Source organism: Mesoplodon densirostris, chromosome 7, assembly GCF_025265405.1.
Source record: "Mesoplodon densirostris isolate mMesDen1 chromosome 7, mMesDen1 primary haplotype, whole genome shotgun sequence".
Taxonomy (NCBI): Eukaryota; Metazoa; Chordata; class Mammalia; order Artiodactyla; family Ziphiidae; genus Mesoplodon; species Mesoplodon densirostris.
The window spans coordinates 4463131-4483140 of NC_082667.1; the positions used below are offsets into that span (position 1 = coordinate 4463131).

The following is a 20010-nucleotide window of genomic DNA, read 5'->3' on the forward strand; positions in this document are numbered from 1 at the left end:
TGAACGTTTTTTATTCTTGTAGAAGTCACTCGTGTTCACTGTGTGAACATGGAGTACTTAGAAAAAATATAAAAGGAAATTAAAAAATTACTGTAATTCCAAAATCTAGATATAATCACCGTTAACATTTTGGTGTGCTTACTTTAGTCTTTTTTAAAGCATAATTGTTTAATGTCGATGGAATTGGAGTATATGTAGAGTTTTTTCTTTTTTTCCCCTTTTGTTTCTGTTTTTTAATTTTAATTTTTTTATTGAAGTATAGTTGATTTACAGTATCGTGTTAGTTTCAGGTTACTAGAGTTTTTTTCTCTTTCCTTAAACATCACGAGCATTCTCTGTGACATTACTCTTGTTTCCAATATTATTTTTGGTGGTTGCTTAAGAGTCTTCCGTATGAATATCCTACCATATATGTATCATCATCCTCCCTTTTGTCATCATAAGCTGGTTTCTCTTTCTGGCTTTTACAGATCATGCTATCATGCTGCAATGGACAGCGTTGTACAAAAAATTTTCACTTTTCTCTGTTTATTTCCTTGAGCTGAAGCCCTAGAAGTGAAATTACTAGGTGGAAGGGTAAAAAACATTTTAAATGCCCTTCCTATCTTTTCAAACTGCTGGACCAAAAGGTAGCTTTAACTTAGGCATCCATGGGCGTTGAGAGTATATTCATTCTAAAAAAGATGATTTTTATTTTTTTACAATTTTAAAAAGGTAAAAAATTCAACTTTTTCTTTTGCTTCTCATTCTTTTACTACTAGTAAGTCTGTCTTTGCTATACTTTCGTTTGCCAGTCAGCTGTTGTTCTTTTCTGTGAATTATATATTCAAGTCCTTGGCCCATTTTTTCCTGTTAAGATGCATTTTTTTCTTATGCATTTGAATAAGTTCTTTATAAACCAGAAATATTATTCCTTTAGTTATAAAATTTATGACCAATATATCCCCAGATTGTTCTTTAGTTTTTAATTTTGTTCATTACCACATTTGCATTGGTTTTTCCTTTGTGATGTCCTCCGTGGCTTTTCATGTGTTAAAAATGCAACTCCAGGGACTTCCCTGGTGGTGCAGTGGATAAGACTCCGTGCTCCCAATGCAGGGGGCCCGGATTTGGTCCCTGGTCGCGGAACTAGATCCCACATGCCTACCACAACTAAGGAGCCCACCAGCTGCAATTAAGACCCGGTACAACCAAATAAATAAGTAAATATATTTTTTTAAATGCATCTCCATGCTTACCTGAATGTTCCACCTCAATTTTTAAATGTTTTTTTTAAAAAAAGTCTTTAATTCGTTTGGAACTATTTTGATGAATGGTATGAGATATAAATGGAACTTGACTTTTCCCAACCACAAATTTTCCCATTTTAGTGATTGATGCGTATCCCCTTTCCTCATTAATTTGTGGTGCTTTTTATCATGTGGAAAGGTTTTACATTTCCTAGAGTCTCCTTCCAGGCCACTCCATCTTTATTTCATTCATCTGTGTATTCTTTTTTTTTATCGGTCTATTCTTGAACCAATATGCTACAATATTTTTATGGAGACTTCTATCTTTTCAAATCTCGTATGGCAAGCCCTCCATATCATTCCCTCTTTCAAAAACACCTTAGTTATTCTTATCAATTTATTCATCCAGATGAAATTTAGAATTTGACACATTCTCCCCAGATCATGTGGAAACTGATTGGTATTGCATTTCTTCCCATCCAGGGGGGTGGTGTAGCTGTAGTTTTCTTTGTATAGGTCCTGCTCAAATCTTGTTATTTCTAAGAAATTTACTGTGATCTTGGTATAGTGGATTTCCCCAGTCATCCCTGCTCAGGCTACTACCAATTAGTGTTAGAATTAATAGAAAGCAAGTGATTTTTTTGGCAATTCTTCATGTATATAGCTACTTGCTGAACTCTATTACGAATTCTGAGAGTGTCTTAAATGCTTATTTGGGGATTTCTAGATGGACCATCACATCTACAAATAACAGTAGTTTGTCGGATTTTTTTTTTTTTTTTGGATAGACTTTTTGCTCAATTTTATTGCGTTGGTTAGGCCTCCTAGATGCGTTCAATGGGCACCTGATAAAGGCATTCTCGTTTTACTTCCGATTTTAATGGGAATGCTTTTGGTATTTCATATCTATGTTCTATTGTGGCTGATAGTTTGAAGTACCTTTTAAAAATCGTGTTCAGGATGTATCTGTCATGGCAATGACAAATGGGAGGACTGAAGCTAGAAGCTATTTTTTCAAGAGGCAGGGATGCCTCCAGCTGGAGTGAGGGCACAGGTGGCTCTTAATCATGAACCCTTCTGTGCTGATTCTTGACTCTCTACGTGAATTATGAATTACTCTGGTTTTGCTTTACAATCAAACAACTGCAAGAATAAAAACACAAAAACTTTTATTTCCAGTTTTCAAAAAACTATAGAGTTTCAATTAAGTTTCAACATGTATAATGTCTTTCCCAGCGAGTGTTAAGACGACCAGGCTGTTTCCCTGTCACCTGCTGCTGTTTCATCTTCCCTGGGGTCGGATCAGCCCTGCGTTTCTTGGACAAAGGCCTGCAGTCCCTGGATTACTGTTAACATGGATTTAATGGCATTGTAGGCGGGGTCTCACGTCTGACGTCGTCCTGGAGGGTGGCCCCTGGCTTTGGGTCGGGGTCGGTGGGGGACCGGGCCACTCTCCTCTGGGTCGTGCCTCCACGCCGGGAATTGCCCTTCCTGGAACTTTTCCCCTCAAAACCCCACTGGCAGAGCCTCCGGAGGCGTTGGTTCTTTGGTAACTTTTCCATTTTTTTCCCCCGATTCCTTCCAAGCCGCTTTTGGCAGTTCGGTTGCATCTGCCTGGTTTTGTGACGGTGAGGTCACAGGTCACCCCCACACACACCCCCACCCCCGCAGCCAGGTGGATGCTCCAGGCGGAGAGCAGCTGACCCCTGGCGGGAGCCGGGGAGCGAGGCGAAGAGGCCTCGGGGCGGGGCCGCGTCCCGGCCTAGCTCCGCCCAGCGCCGCCGCCGCGCACGCGGCTTGGCCCCGCGCCGGCGCGTGCTGAGCCCTCCCGCGTGCCGTCCTTACCCGGCCTGCGCCGCGCGGCCGCCCCCGGAAGTGGACTTCGCTTCTTTAGAGGCGGTGCGTCCGTGCCCGAGGCTCGTGGGTCTGCGGCCGGAGCGCTTGGCGCCGGAGCTCGAGGGGCGGGCCTGCTGCCGCCATGGCCGGGAGTCACGACATGTTCGACACCATCGTGATGGCGGATGACAGGTGGGTAGGGGGCTGGGCCGGGCCCCTACCCGAGCAGGTCTGCTCTCAGCCGCTGGGCTGCGGCGGCCGCCCGGGCCCTGGGGGAACGCGCTGTGGCTCAGAAGGCGGCTGGTGCGGGAGGGCCCGAGATGCTGCTGCTTCTCCTTTGCTCATCGGCCTCTCGGGCGAGCGTCATGTGCCCAGCTGTTCCTCTAGACCCTCCCTCGTCCGGGGCTGCCTCACGCATCTGCTCGGTCTGGTGACTGCCTCCCTCCAGGGACGGTTCTTCCTCGGGTGGGACGGACCTTTGCCATCTGGGCGCTGCCCCTTTTTCTTGTTCCTCAGTGGTAGGACATACGGCAGCATTCACGGACATGCTCTTAAACGTGTCAGGCGTCATCCTTTTCCCTCCTGAGCCCCCGGGGAGCGCCTAGGACTGTGACGAGGGGGGGCGGGGGAGCTGTTGGTTGCTTTGTGGCTGTCTTCCAGTGCCCTGCGCACTTGAGACATCAGTAGGTGTCAGTTAAGGAAGAGAGTGAACAGTAAACAGTCGCTGACGTTTATTTGGAGCTTGCTGTGAATTGGACTCTGAGCTAAGCGTTGTATCCAGTTATTTATTTTAGCCTTACTTGTGAAGTGGATCCTATGCTTCACCCCGTCTTTCAGATGAGGAGGCAAGGTCACTCCCAGGGCCACACAGCCAGTAAGTGGGAGCTATCCCCTCGGCCTCACTGGGTGCCCCAGCACACCCCTTTCACTTTGGTGACCAGGTTATGATGATGCCAGTTACACTGCTGGGCCTTCAAAGTCAGAGCCTTTATTCTACTGCAGGCGCCACGGTCACGGTACATTTTGTGATCATCTGATGGCGTTTCTCCTTGCTAGTCTCCTGAGATGTGATGGAAAGCCCGGTACATGTTGCAGAGTTTTTGTTTTTTTTGAAGCCCTTGACCAAGCAGTCTAGCTTACAGACCCAGAACAGGGGCTCGATGACCTGGCTGCAGACGAATTACCGGGGAGATTTTGCAAAGCAGATTCCTGGGCCTTACTCCAGACTTACTGAATACGAGGGGTGAGGCCCCTGAATTTGTATCTTTGAAATTTTCCTGTGTGTTTCTGATATTCTGCCAGGTTTGGGAATCACTGATTTAGCCCACCTTCCTCTTTGTAGAAGAGGTAAATTGGGCTTCCGGAATTACAGCGACTTGCCAGACGGAGAGACTTAGGGAGGGGTGGAGCTGAGGTTGGAACTTACGTTTTCTGGCTTAAATTTTCTTCTTTTTCTACAGTACTAGGTCTTGTCTTGCTAGGTCTGGGCAATGTGGAAGAGGGAGGTTTTTGCAGGAAGAATGCTCTTTCTCCTGTTTATTTGCTCATGCTTCCTCTTCTCTGTTGCAGGTTTCACGGGGAAGGTTATCAGGAAGGCTACGAAGAAGGAAGTAGCTTGGGTATGATTGAAGGAAGACAGTATGGCACGTTACATGGAGCTAAAATCGGATCTGAGGTAAGTGGGACCCCCCACTTAGAAAGGAATCCTTTTCTCTTACCAGTGACAATTTGCCTTGATGATCAGTATGATCGAGCCACGACTTCAGGCCTCTTCACGTGGCCGTAGGCTAGATAGAACGTTGACGGAGAAATCGTCTCAGAACGGAACCCGCAGAGGGTTGCTGTGTGGAGATGATGAAGTCAGGTGGGCTGGAGAAAGAGAAGACAAGTCCCCCCTCGCCTCAGGCGACGTCGAGTGTCTGGTGCTGCCCTGTGTCTTAAGCCAGCTGGATCCTCCCCCAGAGAGTGAGCACCCTGTGTCATGTGAAAACATGCCATTTATATTTCTGTTGAAATTCCTGATTTTCCTTTCCTCCTGCCCTTCGACCTAGATTGGCCCTCACTTATGGAGATAGCTGGCCCTAAACAGTAACGTCTGAGGCCGTCAGGACTGTATTAGGTGTCTGTTGCTGCAAAACGAATCAGCACAAGACACGTGGGCTTCAGACAACCAGTGCTTATTATCTCACACGGATCCTGAGGGTCTGTGGTCCAGGAGCTGCTGAGCTGGCTGGTTCCGGCTCGGGGTCTCTGGGTGCTGGAGTTAAGAGTCAGCCAGCCTGCAGTCAGCTGGAAGCTTGCTGGGGCTGCAGGAGCCACTTCTCAGGTGGCTGCTCACGCGGGTGTCCTCACCGCGTGAACTCTCCATAGGGCTGCCTGAGTGTCCTCGTGACACTGTGCGGGTGACCCACGTCGGCAGGGCAGAGGTGACGTTGTCTGTTAGTGCCTGGATTCAGAGGTCACGTGCTGCCTCTTCCTGTGTGTGCTCCTGCTCGTCAAGGTCACCCCGATCCGGTCAGGGGACCGCACAGGGCAGGATTACCAGGGGGTGGGGAGGTGGGGCCCAGTGGGGCCACCTTGGAGGCTGGCTGCCCCGCTGGTGACTTGACCTCCAACTTCTGTAGCCTGGTGCCCAGTGGGTGCTTCCAGAACAACAAGAGAAGAAGCACCACTGCCCCCTGGGCCCCTGCCCCCCTTTTTGTTTTGAGAGCTTGATATTTAGATCAAATATAGCTGTTGGTTAGTCATCTCACTCTTGAATGTTTCGTAAATTCACAGATCGGGTGCTACCAAGGTTTTGCTTTTGCTTGGAGATGTCTCCTGCACGGCTGCACCACTGAGAAAGACAGGTAAAGCTGAGCCTTCTTTCTTCTTCGGTGTCTGGATGCGAAGTTCCGGTTCCATAGCTCACTCTCACCTTGGGCGGTTAGTGCCTCAGTCCCCTCATCTGTAAAATGGAGAAATAACCAGGCTGAACCTGAAATGTTGTCATGAGGTTTACAGGAAATAGTAACTAGAAAGCACTGGGCACATTTCTGGTGTTGGGTGAACATCCGTTGTTATTACTTCCCAAGGGTCCTCGGATCCCACTGGAGGAGACCTTAGGGCGCTGAGTGGCTTTTGGTTACCCTGCCAGTCAAACCACGATGAAAATTATACTATCTTCTCCTTCATCTCTCCTCTGAGCTTGTAACAAGCAGAACAACAGTCGTGGTATGATCAGGGCTCAGAAATGGTGACTCCCTTGTCACTGGTTTCTTTAATGTAGCTGAAAGGTCTGCTAATGAGATGACCCATTTCATGTGTTTCACAGGTGTCAGGTACCTGGAAGCACTAAGTAACCATGAGCTGTTATTTGTAGTGTTTGTAGCCTTTTTTTTTTTTTTTTTTTCAGTTTATTTTTGGCCGCATTGGGTCTTCGTTGCTGCGCGCGGGCTTTCTCTAGTTGCGGTGAGCGGGGGATACTCTTCGTTGCGGTGCGCGGGCTTCTCATTGCGGTGGCTTCTCTTGCTGTGGAGCACGGGCTCTAGGCACACAGGCTTCAGCAGTTGTGGCACACGGGCTCAGCAGTTGTGGCTCGCAGGCTCTAGAGTGTAGGCTCAGCTTCTGCGGAGCACGGGCTTAGTTGCTCCGCGGCATGTGGGATCTTTCCAGACCAGGGCTCGAACCAGTGTCCCCTACATTGGCAGGCGGATTCTTAACCACTGTGCCACCAGGGAAGCCCATCTGTAGCCTTTGGAGCGTGCTCTTGCTGGGTGCTGCTTCCTGAAGCCCCAGGACCCTGTCCCCACCCCCGGTCTTCACTCTTAAGCTGGAAACGCACCCTTATGTGAAAGGCCGTCCTGCCGCTCATGGGAGCCGACACTGGGCTTCGGCGCTGCTCTGCATCATCTTGATGTCTGGTGGCTTTGCCTGGCCTGGGAGGGGTGCCAGGAGAGTGGATAACAGAGCAGGGAAGCTGGCATTCCCCCGTCCACGTGACCTGTCATCTTATTTGGAATATTTTGAATTTCTAGAACTTGGGCCACAGCCATATTGAAATGTCAGAGCGGGGATGCTCAAGACAGAGTCTGGGGGATTGTGGGCTCGCCTGCTCTCTGACTTGTCCTGTCACTGAGCAAGTGGGAGTTGACCGGATTCGTCCATCAGCCGAGGGCCATCTTGGAGAGATTTTCCTCTGAAGATTCAGTGGGAGTGGGCGGGTAGCTGGCGGTCAGGTTGGGACAGTGGTTGGCAGCCCCGGGCGCCACTGGGCGGCTGTCGGAGCGGAGCGTGGCTCCCCGCTCCCGGTCCACGAAGGCGGGGTGGGGCGCACTGACTCGGAATGCTTCAGCAGCCTTCCCCTCTCCCTGTACCGGGATCTGCGGCTCACGGGGGGCCTTGCACTGGGTGTGAAGGGTCTCACAGCTGGGGGCTGCCAACCCGCACCCCAGGGCAGGGGTTCCCTCCCATCCTAAAGCCGCGCCCCCGGTCTGTCCATCAGAGGGCCCGTGGCCCGCCGCCCCGCCATCCCCACCCCACCTGCAGAGCCCGGGAAGCCCTTTGAAACACAGCCTAAAACCCTTTATCTTAGAGCAATGGTTTTTGGATTTTCTAAGTCTACAGTTTTTTTTTTAAATGGTAGAAGGCGGGCAGAGGATCTGCTTCTTTATGTTTCACGTAAGGATGTTAAAAGAGAAACACCTGCCATGTGTGTTATCGTTCGGTGAGCTGAGGGAATTTTAACACCAGAGAAGCTGTGTGGAGAGCCCTGTCTCAGCCTGAAGGATGGCGACCTTTCCATCAGGTGACCATAGCTTTCTGACCCACCCTGAGATGCTACTCTGTCTGGTGAAGGCTTTTTCCCTTACACCAGCCGTGAGCGGGTCACACCCTCCTGACATGCACTGGCTTTGACCGTGGGATGGGCTGGGTGTGTCTGGAGTAGCTTCACTGACCCGGGAAGGCAGGAATGACCCGTCACTGCTTGCAGAGTTGGGAGTGGGTGGTAGTCGTTGTATTGTGGCAGGTACAGCCGTTTCCCGCATGTTGGCATCTGCCTTCCAACTCCCTGGAAACCAAGTGCTTTGTTGCTTTAATTAACTCACGCTGACCTTTCGCAGTTTTGTATTTTCTCCAAGAGGTGGCCGTCATAGTTCTTCTAAACTGGTTTAAAAACCGCAAATGTGAGCAGGTCCTGGTCACTTTGAATGGCTATTGCTTCATCCTAAGGATGAGTCCTTCAGGATTCCCAGGGATCAGATATCTGGCGTGCTCCTGACACCTTGGGGATCAGATGTGGTCCTGGGAAGGTGGCTCGGCAGTATCGCTTGCCTATGACCCAGAGGGCACCCACCCTCCCAGATGAAGCGAAGAGACTGATGTTTATCGAGCCCCTACTCTGTAGCACGTTCTGGGCTTTATCCTCCTGAGAGCCTGGGAGGTGGCCGTTAAGGCCCCACTTTACAGATGAGGACGCTGAGGCTCAGAGACAGTGAAATACCTGAGTGCCTTGGGGCGGTTGTGCTCCAGGCCGCCCACTAGCTGAGCTCCTTGTCTTCCTGGGAGAGGGAGCCAAACTCAAACACCAGCCACTGGTTTCTGCCCTATGGATGGAGGGGGCTTGCCGGTTTACCTGCTGTTAAACTCCCAGAGGCTGTGAGCGTGAGGATTGCAGATCCTGGAAAATCCCCAGGTTCGGAGCAGGTTGCCCGGCACTCTTTCCCGTCTGCTTCTGTCTGCTCTGGGGTCAGACCTGGGGACCGGCGGTCGGCGTGCTTGTTGGTGTTGCCTTGGCCGCTGGGTCCGGATGGAGCTGTCCCTGTAAGGTGGGTTCGCTCTTGATGTCCGGATGCGGTGTGGGCGGGCTCACATTGCCAGGTGAGTAAAGGTTGTTTAGTGTGACGACAAAGTGAGTCACCAGTGCCCGAGGCCAGGCGTGCTCAGCACGACCACTTTAAAGCCATCTAGCGGCATCGCTGTTACATAAGCTGAGCCTGTTGTGTGCAAAGGACTAAAAGTCTTTATTTCTGTGTTTTACAGCAAAAAGATGAAGGTCTTAGAATCGTTGATTAGAATGATTCAGAAATTCCCTTATGATGACCCTACTTATGATAAACTTCATGAAGACTTAGAGAGAATTAGAGGGAAATTTAAGCAGGTTTGTGTCCTGTGTGTTTCGTTTTGATCAGGGTGCCTTTCTCAGATGTAGTTGGGGCAGCCCTGGGGGCTCATTTTGCTAATGGTTTTGGGGCCACCAGTAACATATAAATGGTCAGTAAAGCAAATCCTTCTGTATGTCGATCTAAGGAAACCGAGGACCATCTAGGGAACAGGTGTGAGAACTTCTTTAAGGGTGGTGACCTAGACAAGTAGAGCTGCAGCTAGAGAGAGAGAGTTCTGCTCTAATTTAAAAAAACATTTTTTTTCTTTTGTGTTTTCAGCTTTGTTCATTACTAAACGTCCAGCCCGACTTTAAAATTAGCGCACAAGGTTCCGGACTTTCATTTTGAGGATGACAGACGCACAAAGACGAAACATCAGGGAACAGATGTTCGTATGTTAAGTGTTTAAAAATGTGATTAAAGGCAAAACAATGATGGGGGATTCATTGTTTTGCAGGGAGGGTTCCAGCTTGGCCGCTGAAAGGGCTTCCTTCCCCCGAGGTCTGCCGGGTGGCCTCCGTGCCCCCCACGGGGCCCCTCCACATAGGCCTGTCCTTTGTTGGGCCCTGTCTGCTCTGCAGCGTGAACGCGGCCCTGGCAGAGCCCTCACCGGGCTGGTCTTCTCTGGTCCAGGGTCCAGGCCCCTGGCTCACGGGTTCTTGTCACCTGGCAGGCCTGGCTGGATCTAGACTCGGGTTGGCTCTGGATAGGATAAACCTCCCCTTTACCCCCCGGGCTTTGGTCAGTGCTCAGAGGGACAGTTTTTTAAAAAATGAGAGGCACAGGGTTGACACAAAGCCGGTTAGTGGGAAGGAGTGATGGGTGCTGTGACATTTATTGACCCTTGAGATGCGCCAGTGCTGTGACCTGCTTCTCGTGTTTTATTTAGTCCCTTCAGGAGCCCATGAGGTAGGCGTTATTCCCATTTTATAGATGAGGAAACCAAGGCCCAAGAGACTGCCTGGTCCGAGGGCAGTGGGTGTCAGAACTGGGACTCCAGCCCTGTCTCCTGGTGCCCGCTCTGGAATGCACGGTCGCACCCACAGTCTCGGGGGTCCCTGCCCGCAGGTCCCCACTATGCCCCGTGGAGCCCTGGGGCATCTCATGTGGCCATGGACGTGGGCGTCTGGCTGAGGAGCAGAGGCCAGCCCTGTCCCCAGGAAGCCGGGACGTGCTCTTCCTGTGTCCCCGGGTGGGTGGGGCTCTGCAGCCTCAAAAATGGTCAAGGGGAGGAGACTCTAAGTGTGCAGAAACTTTGGAGCCTTACTGCAGCCTTCCTTCTAGTGTGAGTTTTTCTGTCTTCTGCCCGGACTTAAAAGGCATCATCTGTACGTGGTGCACGGCCTCAGGTGCGCCTTCGTCACAGACACCAGCAGCACTTATCTCGGGCTGGTGGGACGGAGGGGCTTTTGTTGTCGTTTTCCTGGGTGGATTTTTGTGCTTCCTAAGCAATCTGTTTGGATAATGTATTATTTTTATAATTGAAAAAAAAAAGAGGGCTTCCCTGGTGGCGCAGTGGTTGAGAGTCCGCCTGCCGATGCAGGGGACGCGGGTTCGTGCCCCGGTCCGGGAAGATCCCACATGCCGCGGAGCAGCTGGGCCCGTGAGCCATGCCGACTGGGCTTGCGCATCCGGAGCCTGTGCTCCGCAACGGGAGAGGCCACAACAGTGAGAGGCCCGCGTACCGCAAAAAAAATAAATAAATAAAAATAAAGAGTATATTTTAAAGCAAAAGGCCGTCTGGGACCATTTTTGATGTGACATCTAGGGAATTCATTCCTTTCTCCGTGATATTTGGGGTTGAGGTACCAGGGTCGCACCGAACAGCCTTCTGTTGTGTTTGTGTCTGCGTGTTTCATTAATATGCATGGAGGCAGCTACCGCGACAGGACGGCGTCCCGTGGTGTTCAGGAAAGGGCCGGGTCCTGCTGCCCCTGGCCGGCCACCGCGTGCGTTTATCACTGACCTCTCCTGCCCCAAACCTCACTCCCCCCCACCCCTTCCGTCTCTCTCCTCTCAGCCTCTCCCCTGCCAGGTGTCAGCCAGAGCAGCCGGCAGCCACTTCCTTTCCCCCATCCCGCGGGGCCGAGCTGCTCATGGATCATCTTCAGGGCCCCTGGACACCGGCCTGGCTCCTTCTTGGAGGGTGAGACCCAGTTTCCAGGACCCCTTGGTCACCCAAGACAGATGTTCTGGATTACAGTACAGACAGAGCCCCTGTTCGCGTCACAACCACTCTGTTCCTGTGATGCCACCTCCAGCGATGGGGTCCAGGGAGCTTGCTCTTCTGGCTCATGAGACGGTGGAGGACACCCGAGGGCTTCTGGGAAAGGTCACATCACTCTTGAGAGAGGTGGTATCTCTTTTGGAAGTTGTCCTGCGGGGATGCGACACCTGGAATTACAACAGGCAGCTTGCAAGCAGCTACGGATGAAGCCAGACCTGGGCGTGGCAGAGCCCAGCCAGAGAGGACCCAGCCCGAGGACATTGCCGAGCAGCTGTGCTGACTGACCCCCGAGAGGCGCTCTGCTTGCCAGCCTCGGTTATAGGAGGTGATGAATGCCCTAGTTCAAGGCCACTTCAGGAGGGCTTCCATTGTTTGCAGGCAAAGGTATCCTGCTTGCCCCTCCCCCATCCCATCCCGTCCCGTCCCTTCCTGTCCACCTACACCTGGTCCTGTTGGATATTAGCCCTTGTTGGGTTTCCCCCTTTCCAGGGGCTCGTAGATGCCCCACTGCTCTGGCCTGCTTGCTGCTCCCTGTCGGGAACTCCCAGCATATTTTGTGCCACATTATTAGCCAGCCGGGGCTGCCACAGCGAATGCTGCACAGTGGGTGCCTTAAACAACAGGCATTCACTGTCCCCAGTCCTGGAGGCTGGAATCTGAGATCCCGGTGTGGGCAGGGCCGGTTCCTCCTGAGGCCTCTCCTTGGTGTGTAGACGGCTGTCTTCTCCCTGTGTCCTCACACAGTCGTCCCTGTGTGTGTGGGTGTTGCTTTAAGGACTCCAGCCCTTGTTGGATTGGGGCCCACCTTGATGACCTCCTTAAAGGCCCCATCTCCAAATATAGTCACATTCTAGGTTCTGAGGGGCAGGACTCCAACATGAATTTTTGTGGGGACATAATTCAGCCATAGGGTGAATACAGGGTGGCCTGTAATAGATACCCTGTCTGGCTGCCTGGACAGACTTAACTTGGGAGAGAAGAAGCCCATTGCACTTAAAAGTTGAAGTTACTTTGGGACTTCCCTGGTGGTGCAGTGGTTAAGAATCCGCCTGCCAATGCAGGGGACACGGGTTCGAGCCCTGGTCCGGGAAGATTCCACATGCCGCGGAGCAACGAAGCCCGTGCGCCACAACTACCGAGCCCGTGCACCAAGAGCCCGTGCTCCGCAACAAGAGAAGCCAATGCAAAGAGAAGCCTGCGCACCGCAACGAAGACCCAACGCAGCCAAAAATAAATAGGTAAATAAATAAATTTTATTTAAAAAAAAAGTTGAAGTTACTTCATTTTATTTTTTAGAACATTAGTAATTGGGAATAAGCAGGCTAACCAATCCACCTGAACTTACCACGTTGGAACTGTACTCTCAGAGGCACCGTGGTGGGTGGTGGGAAACATCCACCCACAGGCCAGAACCCAGTCCCGGACGCTTACTTTTACTTCACGTTCAGCTTGTTTTTCTCTACCCAGCGGTGAGAAAAGAATGAAGTGATTTGGAGGAAGGGATAAGAAGTCTTATTTACCGAGTGGCTGCTCGTGGCCGCCTTGACCTTCCTTGGGTCACTGAAGTGCCCACAAAGCCTGTGAGGTGGGGTCGCTGCCTGCCCCCCTCACCCTGGCAGATGGTGGCCTGGGGCTCCCAGTTGAGTGATGTGCCAGCGGTCGCAGTAAGTGGCTGACCTCAGGCCTAAGCACAGTGGGGGTCAAGGGGTTTGCTTAAATTATTCTTAGCCAGAACAGAGTCTCATTTTCCTGATAATTCACAGCCTGTCTGTGTGACCAGTCTTGCATCTAGCTGATCGCGGCGGAGACAGTCGGCTTTATGGGAAGGGACCGCGTGGGCCATCAGCTGCCCTCAACCCTCTGAGCACGGCTCACTGAGGGATGGATGGGGAGCCTGGAGGCGGGGTGGGGGGGGCGTTCAGCTCTGCCTGGGGGATAAGGGAGTGGGAAGGTGGGCAGGAAGCCTTGGAGGAGGTGACCTTGGCATGACTCGCTTTGTGAGCTTTCATTTGAGCTCAGCACCGTGGAGAATGTCTCTTCCACCCTACCTGAAAACACAGCGTAATTTGGAGAGATCAAAACCTGTAAGTAACTGGTGAGGTCGTCCCAACTCCACAGTCATTCCATTCCTTAGTGAGTGAAGTAAGGAACCGGCCTGCGGCCCAGGAAACGTGTCCCCAAGCGAGTATGATCCATCAGAGAAAAGCAGGCACGGCGTTCAGTTCTCACAGGACACGAGAGTCGGGCAGGTGCTGGGCCAGACCCCCAGAGGGATGGGCCTATCCAAGCCACCAGGACTTGGGGGCTCAGGGGGGCTTCAGTGTCCCAAGAAGGACAGTCACTCCTTGCCTGTGAACTTCTCCATAGCTCTGATGGCTGATTAAACTCCTCACCTGACATTGAGGCCCTTGCTGCTGTGTCCCTTGGGGGCCCCTGTGGAAACAGCACTTTGGCCCCATCTCCCTGGTGCTCTTTACCAGATCAGCTGGGCCTTGGCTCCCTAGGGTTGGAGTGATACCTGAATATGATCCTGTTTTTACCCACTCAGGAGTGTGATGGGCCAGGGGACCCCATGCCCCAAGTAAACGGCCATGGAACTGAAGACTTGGTGGCAGGCTGTCTCCATCCTTTCAGCAAGGATTTATTGAACTTCCATTATTTTTGGTGGGCATGTGCCCCTGAAATCCCAGGGTGCTCCATGAACAGGTTCCCTAGCTCTGAGAGCTCAGACACATCTGTTGAGTTGAACCATGTCCCCTAAAAGATAGGATGAAGTCCCAGCCTCTGGTACCTGTGAATGTGACCTTTGGAAATAGGGTTTTTGCAGCTGTGACTCAGGTGTGCGTTACGGTGGGTTGTACTAGAGTAGGGGGCCCTACGTCTCACATGACTACGTCCTTGAAGAGGAGAATGCCGTGTAAAGAGAGACACACGGAGGAGAGGCAGCCGTGCGAGGGCAGAGGCTGAGAACGGAGTGAGGCGGCTGTAAGCCAAGGGATGCCGGGCGTTTCCAGCAGCCATGAGACCTGGGGCAGGGAGCACGGCCCCGGCCTCCAGGACTTTGAGAGAATAAATGTCTCTTGATGTAGCTGCCCACTCTGTGGTGGCTTGTTATAGCAGCCCCAGGACACTGATAAGGAGGTCTGGGCTGTCTGGCCGTCTGCTGAGTGAAGAGGCAGGACGCGGGCACGTCCAGACCCTTCATCCTGGCCTGACGTGCGGGGAGCTTCCTTCTTAAGGCATTTGCCTCAGCTCCCTGGTCTCCACTGCGCTGAGGGGCAGGTGGTACCTACACCCCAGAAAGACGCTGTTATCTCAAGGCACAGGAGCCCCCCGGCTCCCTCCCCCAGCTGCCTTTGGGGGACCCCGCTGGCTCTGTACAGGGGCCGAGACAGGGTCTGCCAGTGAAGGCTGGCTCGAAGCTCTCCCCTGGCCTCAGCCCCTGTTGTTTATATCAGTAATACATGTTACATCTAGAAAAGGTAGAAAACACACATACGGCGTGATAGTTAAGAAGCTTTGAAAATGCTAGGAAACTCATATCAAATGGACTCAAACAGTAAGGGGCTGTGATGGGCAGTCTCCAGCAGCTCGTCTGGAGACCTGGTCCCCCTCTTGCTCTCCTGCACGACCGGCTTCACGCTCGGGCTCCATCCTGTGGCCGTGGCATCACGGACGCCCCTGTCAGGGCAGACGGGCTGTGCCAGCCCCCAGGAGTCCTAAGGAACAGAGTGGAGTGCTCCCTTTTCCAGAAGCTCCAGAAAATGTCTCCCTGAGTCTCGTTGGCTGTTAGATTTCACATCCACCCTTGAACCTGCCACTCGTCCTGGGGGGCAGATGTGCTGTTGGCTTTGAGCCCATTGGCGCCTGTCCTGGAGCTGGGGATGGGCTCAGTCCCACCTGAGCCACTGAGCTGAGAACGGTGGTTCGCACCGAGTGAAATCTGGGTGCTGTCAACACCAGGTGGGGGGCTCAGTGTGGGCACAAAGACCAAGAACTGCCAGAGGAGGGGAATAAGGATGGCCTCGACCACCCCCCGGGGACCAGCGGGGCCTCCTTGCACACCTGCACGATGCACGGGATGGTGGTAGTCACACTGACAGTATGGTGACGTTTCCTGATTGATGCCTGTGCATCAGGCACTGTGCTCAACGCTTCGTGGACGTCGAGCCGGTGGTCCTCGCGTCACCCCAGGAGGCGGTCACCGAGCAGACTGACTGAGCCCCACTTCCGTGCTGGGTGTGTCACAGATGCTAGGATGCCCTCTCGGAGCCGCCCTTCTTATAGACGTTGACTATCCCCGTTTTTTTTTTTTTTTTTTTTTTTTTTTAAGAAGATGTTGGGGGTAGGAGTTTATTAATTAATTAAGTTATTTTGGCTGTGTTGGGTCTTCGTTTCTGTGCGAGGGCTTTCTCTAGTTGTGGCAAGTGGGGGCCACTCTTCATCGCGGTGCGCGGGCCTCTCACTATCGCGGCCTCTCCTATTGCGGAGCACAGGCTCCAGACGCACAGGCTCAGTAGTTGTGGCTCACGGGCCTAGTCGCTCCGCGGCATGTGGGATCCTCCCAGAGCAGGGCTTGAACCTGTGTCCCCTGCATTAGCAGGCAGATTCTCAACCACTGCGCCACCAGGGAAACCCTATCCCCGTTTTATGCGTGAGAAAGTTGAGGCCCAGAAGGCGAAGCCGCACAGCCTGAAAGTTGCAGAGCTGAGATCCAACTCCTGGGTCTTTTCCTCTAAAACGTGCTCATGTGTGAGAGAGTGTTTTTCAAACGATGACTGACCACGTCAGACGACACTGCCAGCATGCCTGGCCACCCTTCTCCAGGCCGGCTGACCAAGACACTGCCCTGACCGCAGGGGCCGCTGACTTGAAGTCTCGGATGTGGGTGGACCTGAACTTGACCCCTGGGCCTCCTGGCAAAGCAGGGCCGCCCCGAGTGCACGCACTGACCGTTGGGTGAAAATACTTGAAGACTTCGTGCGTTTTCTTCAAGCCCATGTTTGAAGACCTCGTTCTCGGCAAGGCAGCCAAACTGACTGCCAGGGGCCCAGGCCCCAGAGACACAAACTCGGCCACTGGCCTGGCTCGGTCAGTTCCCCGCCATGTGATCCTGGCTCAGTTACTTCACCTCTCTGGGTCCCGGTTTACTTGTCCCCAGCAGGAATCGGCTGACTCCCACCCTCAGCCCAGATCCCGCCTGGCTGTGCTCGTTGCCGTGCTGTCCTCTGTGGCTGCCTGCTCCGTACAGTGGAATAGAGGAGCTGGACGGAGACCATGGCCAGCAAAGCCCCTAACACTCCCTGTCTGGCCCTTTGTGGAGAAGCCTGCCTACCCTTGACCTGGAAGATGGGAATACTTGGACCTGCGAGAGGAACGTGGGCTCCACAGGGCCCCCTCGCCAGTGTGTCCCCTGCCTGTCACCAACCCCTGGGGGCTGTTTCAAGATTTAGGGAGAGGACTTCCCCGGCCGTCCAGTGGTTAAGACTCTGCACTCCCAATGCAGGGGGCGCGGGTTCGATCCCTGGTCAGGGAACTAAGATTCTGCATGCCATGCGGCACGGCCGTAAAAACAAAACAAAACGACAACAACAAAAAGATGTAGGGAGAAATGGTGTGTTTGGCCCTTAGCACAATGCCTGGCCCCCAGTACGTGCTGCGTGAACTTGAGGTATTGTCCTCCTGCGATGGGACCAGGGAAGGAACACGGCCCGGCATGCTCGGCGGGCTTGGGGTCCAGAATGTGGGTAGACCCTCCAGCTAGACGGGTCTGCTCTAGAGGGACCGCCCTGGGGAGGCTGTCTCGCTGCTAGTTGTAACTTGAAAGGATTAACAGACGCTGCCGTCTTTGATAGGCTCTGGGCCGACGGCAGCCCTTGAGCCAAGAGCTTCCCCATCCTCCTGTGCGCCCTGTGAGTGGCGGTGACAATGCCCCCGGATGTAGGCCTCCGGCCCTCATCCCTGGCGCTGCCCGCCCACCGGCCGTGGCTATTGTCTGCTGGGCCGAGGTGTGGCTCAGGGCAGGGGCCGGCGGGCAGGGGGACTGTGGGAACGGATTAGAGGCTGGGGGCTTGCGTCCCCTGTGCATAAACTCCTGATCAAAGACATTCCTGGGCTGACAGAGCCCTGTGCACGGCGGCGGAGGCCAGCCCAGCATGCGGGACACACGACCCATGCAGCCGCCCCCCCGGAGTTGGGATTGGCCTCGTGGTGGGACAGCCGAGCCCTGCTGCTGCCGGGCTTCCAGGAGGGACGGGCTCAGAGGGAAGGTGGGGAGCCTGGCGCCCAGAGTCCCAGCAGTACCCACCTCTGCAAACACGCCTGCCCTGTGGCCCCTCGAATCTGGGGCCCTGGCAGGGAACTGACTCGCCTTAGTGCCCAGGCTGTGTCCCGGGGCTTATCGGGCCTCGTCAGGGCAATGAGGTGCTCCCGGCCCCTGGGGAGCCCCCCAGCCCCCGAGTCCTCACAACTCGGGGTCTGCCCACGGCACCCGGGTCAGGTAGGGCCCAGCCCTCGGCAGCTCACAAAGCCCGCAGCCCGCACGCGGCCCTACTGCTCAGCACCCGCTGCATGCAGGCGGGGTGCAGGGCGTGGGCAGAGAAGGACCAGCCAGACAGCTGTCCTCAAGGGCTCACAGCCCGGAGGGGAAACACCACGTGTAATGGTTCCTGGACCACCCGGAGCCACCTGTCTGGGGCAGGGTGGAGAACACTGTAGAGAGTCTTATGTGAGCCTGGGGGAGAGCAGGGGGTGGGCACTCCAGCACACAACTGGAGGCCGGAAGTAGTCTGGTGTGTCCTGCAGTCCCCTGGGCAGAAACTTCGGGGAATGAAGAGTCTGAGGCTGGGGGAGACGGGGGGTGAGGCTGGGGGGAGATGGGGGTGTGAGGCTGGAGAGATGGGCCAGGTCCCAGGACCCTGGATGGAGCCGGAAGGAGCTAGAAGCCCCAGGGGGTTCTGGCAGAGAGGGTGGTGGGCCCGCCTGGGGCAGGGAGACTGGCTGCGAGGCAGGGAGGCCCCAGGTGAGTGGCCGTGGGCCGGAGTGAGAGAAGGCGTTCGGGCTTCCGGGAGGGGGCAGTGGAGTGGACACTGGAAGGCTTTGTCTCCAAAGGCCAGTTTTTGTTTTCCTGATATGCACAGGGCAGCCAGACCCCCATGGGGGGGTCCCCATGAGGAGATGCCCGAGCTGACGTGGGCGGTTGGAGAGGTCTGGGCCCATGGCATAACTGAGAGAAGCCTGCTGCCCCTCCCCCGGGGGCCTCACGGCTGGGGATTCGGCGCTGGGGGGCTCCGGGCCCCTCCTCACTCGGCCCAAACCCTCTGTGTACTTTGGGTCCCATCCGCGCCCCTGCCCCTGCCTCCCCCCCTCCCCCTGTGCCTCACAGGCCACCTCCCCGTCATGCCCTCTTCCTTTCCACCGTCCGACCTGTCAGCCCACAAACAGATTTTCCACCTGCAACGTTAGAAACCATCAAACAGCCCCGCAGGCTTGGTGTCCTGTGCGTCCAGCTCCCTGTGGAGTGCAGGCCGGCCCCCCGGCTTCCTCTGCCCAGGTTCTCGTTGGAACTTAATGCAGAGTGTTGCCCCTGCCCCTCAAGATACCCCGAGGCCCTCGCGGCGTCGGAGCCTCGCCTGGGCCCCTCTGTACGCCCGTGGCCGTCGACGTCATTGAGCCCCGGTGCTGACACAGACTAGTGGGTCCCCGGGGCTGAGCCACCGCGGCGGTGCAGAGCAGGCCCTGGGCTTCAGGGCACCTCCCGAGGCTCTGACCGTCCCTCGGTCCCCTGCTGTACGGGACCCCCTTTCAGCGCACCCTGTAGGCCCCGGGGGCAGGGCGGCAGCAGTTCTGGCGCCTGCACACCCCACCTCCTCCCAGAAGCTACAGGCCCCACCGACCCCGTGGGCACCCCCTGGGCAGGCTGGCACATGGCAGGCGCTTCATTAGGGCTGCGGTGAACTGACCTGGCAAGTAGTGCCATCCTTGGCGCGTGACCCAGGCCTCCTCCTGGCTCTGGAGCGCTCGCTGAATGCTCAGCTGGGGGATGAGGGCACCTTGGGGACCCCCAGGCTCTGGGAAGAGGCCCCGGCCCCGCAGAGCTGGGACCAAGATTCACTTCCCACCTCCACCGGCTTTGGGAATGCGGCCAGTTCGCAGGCATCTGGAGCCCAAAGGTGGACGTCACAGGTGTCCACCAGGCCTCCCAGGTCGCCGGGTCCGTGTGAAAGGCCGCTGGACCGCTGCCCAGACACTGGTGTTGTTCCCCCCTGCCCCGAGCTCAGGGCACCTTGGGGCCATGATTCACCCAGAGCAAACAGCGGTTTGCGCCAGCAGAGGGTTAACGCATTTCTCTCCTTTCCTACCTGCAAATAACCTGGGAGGGCGAACTGGCCAGGCGTGGGCTGGCAGGCGGCTGATCAACGGGGGTCATGTCACCGGGGCCAGAGCCGTAGTCTAAGGTGGTCGGGGCAGCCTGCAAGCCCGTCCTCAAACTCGGGGGGGTCCACGCGGCCCTCTCCCACTACAGACCTCTGGTCCGGATTTCCTCCCGGCTGGGAGGGCATCACACCCTCCTTCT

The 20010-nt window shown here is 54.6% G+C and overlaps 1 protein-coding gene across 1 annotated transcript; it reads left to right on the plus strand.

Moving 5' to 3' along the window:
* Nucleotides 1-3093: 3093 nt before the first annotated feature.
* On the plus strand, nucleotides 3094-9643 carry LTO1 (LTO1 maturation factor of ABCE1). Its single transcript, XM_060103188.1, has 5 exons — nucleotides 3094-3257; nucleotides 4635-4740; nucleotides 5844-5914; nucleotides 9087-9204; nucleotides 9488-9643. Exons 1-5 carry the CDS (start codon nucleotides 3208-3210, stop codon nucleotides 9554-9556), a joined length of 414 nt encoding a protein of 137 aa, XP_059959171.1. The 5' UTR covers nucleotides 3094-3207; the 3' UTR covers nucleotides 9557-9643.
* The last annotated feature ends 10367 nt before the right edge of the window (nucleotides 9644-20010 follow it).

What these genes read in the sequence shown, in the direction of transcription:
- LTO1 (XM_060103188.1), top strand. Translation starts at nt 3,208, where the DNA reads ATGGCCGGGAGTCACGACATGTTCGACACCATCGTGATGGCGGATGAC. An exon ending in ATCGTGATGGCGGATGACAG is followed by an intron (nt 3,258 to 4,634) that starts GTGGGTAGGGGG and finishes TCTCTGTTGCAG; the next exon opens with GTTTCACGGGGAAGGTTATC. An exon ending in GAGCTAAAATCGGATCTGAG is followed by an intron (nt 4,741 to 5,843) that starts GTAAGTGGGACC and finishes GTAAATTCACAG; the next exon opens with ATCGGGTGCTACCAAGGTTT.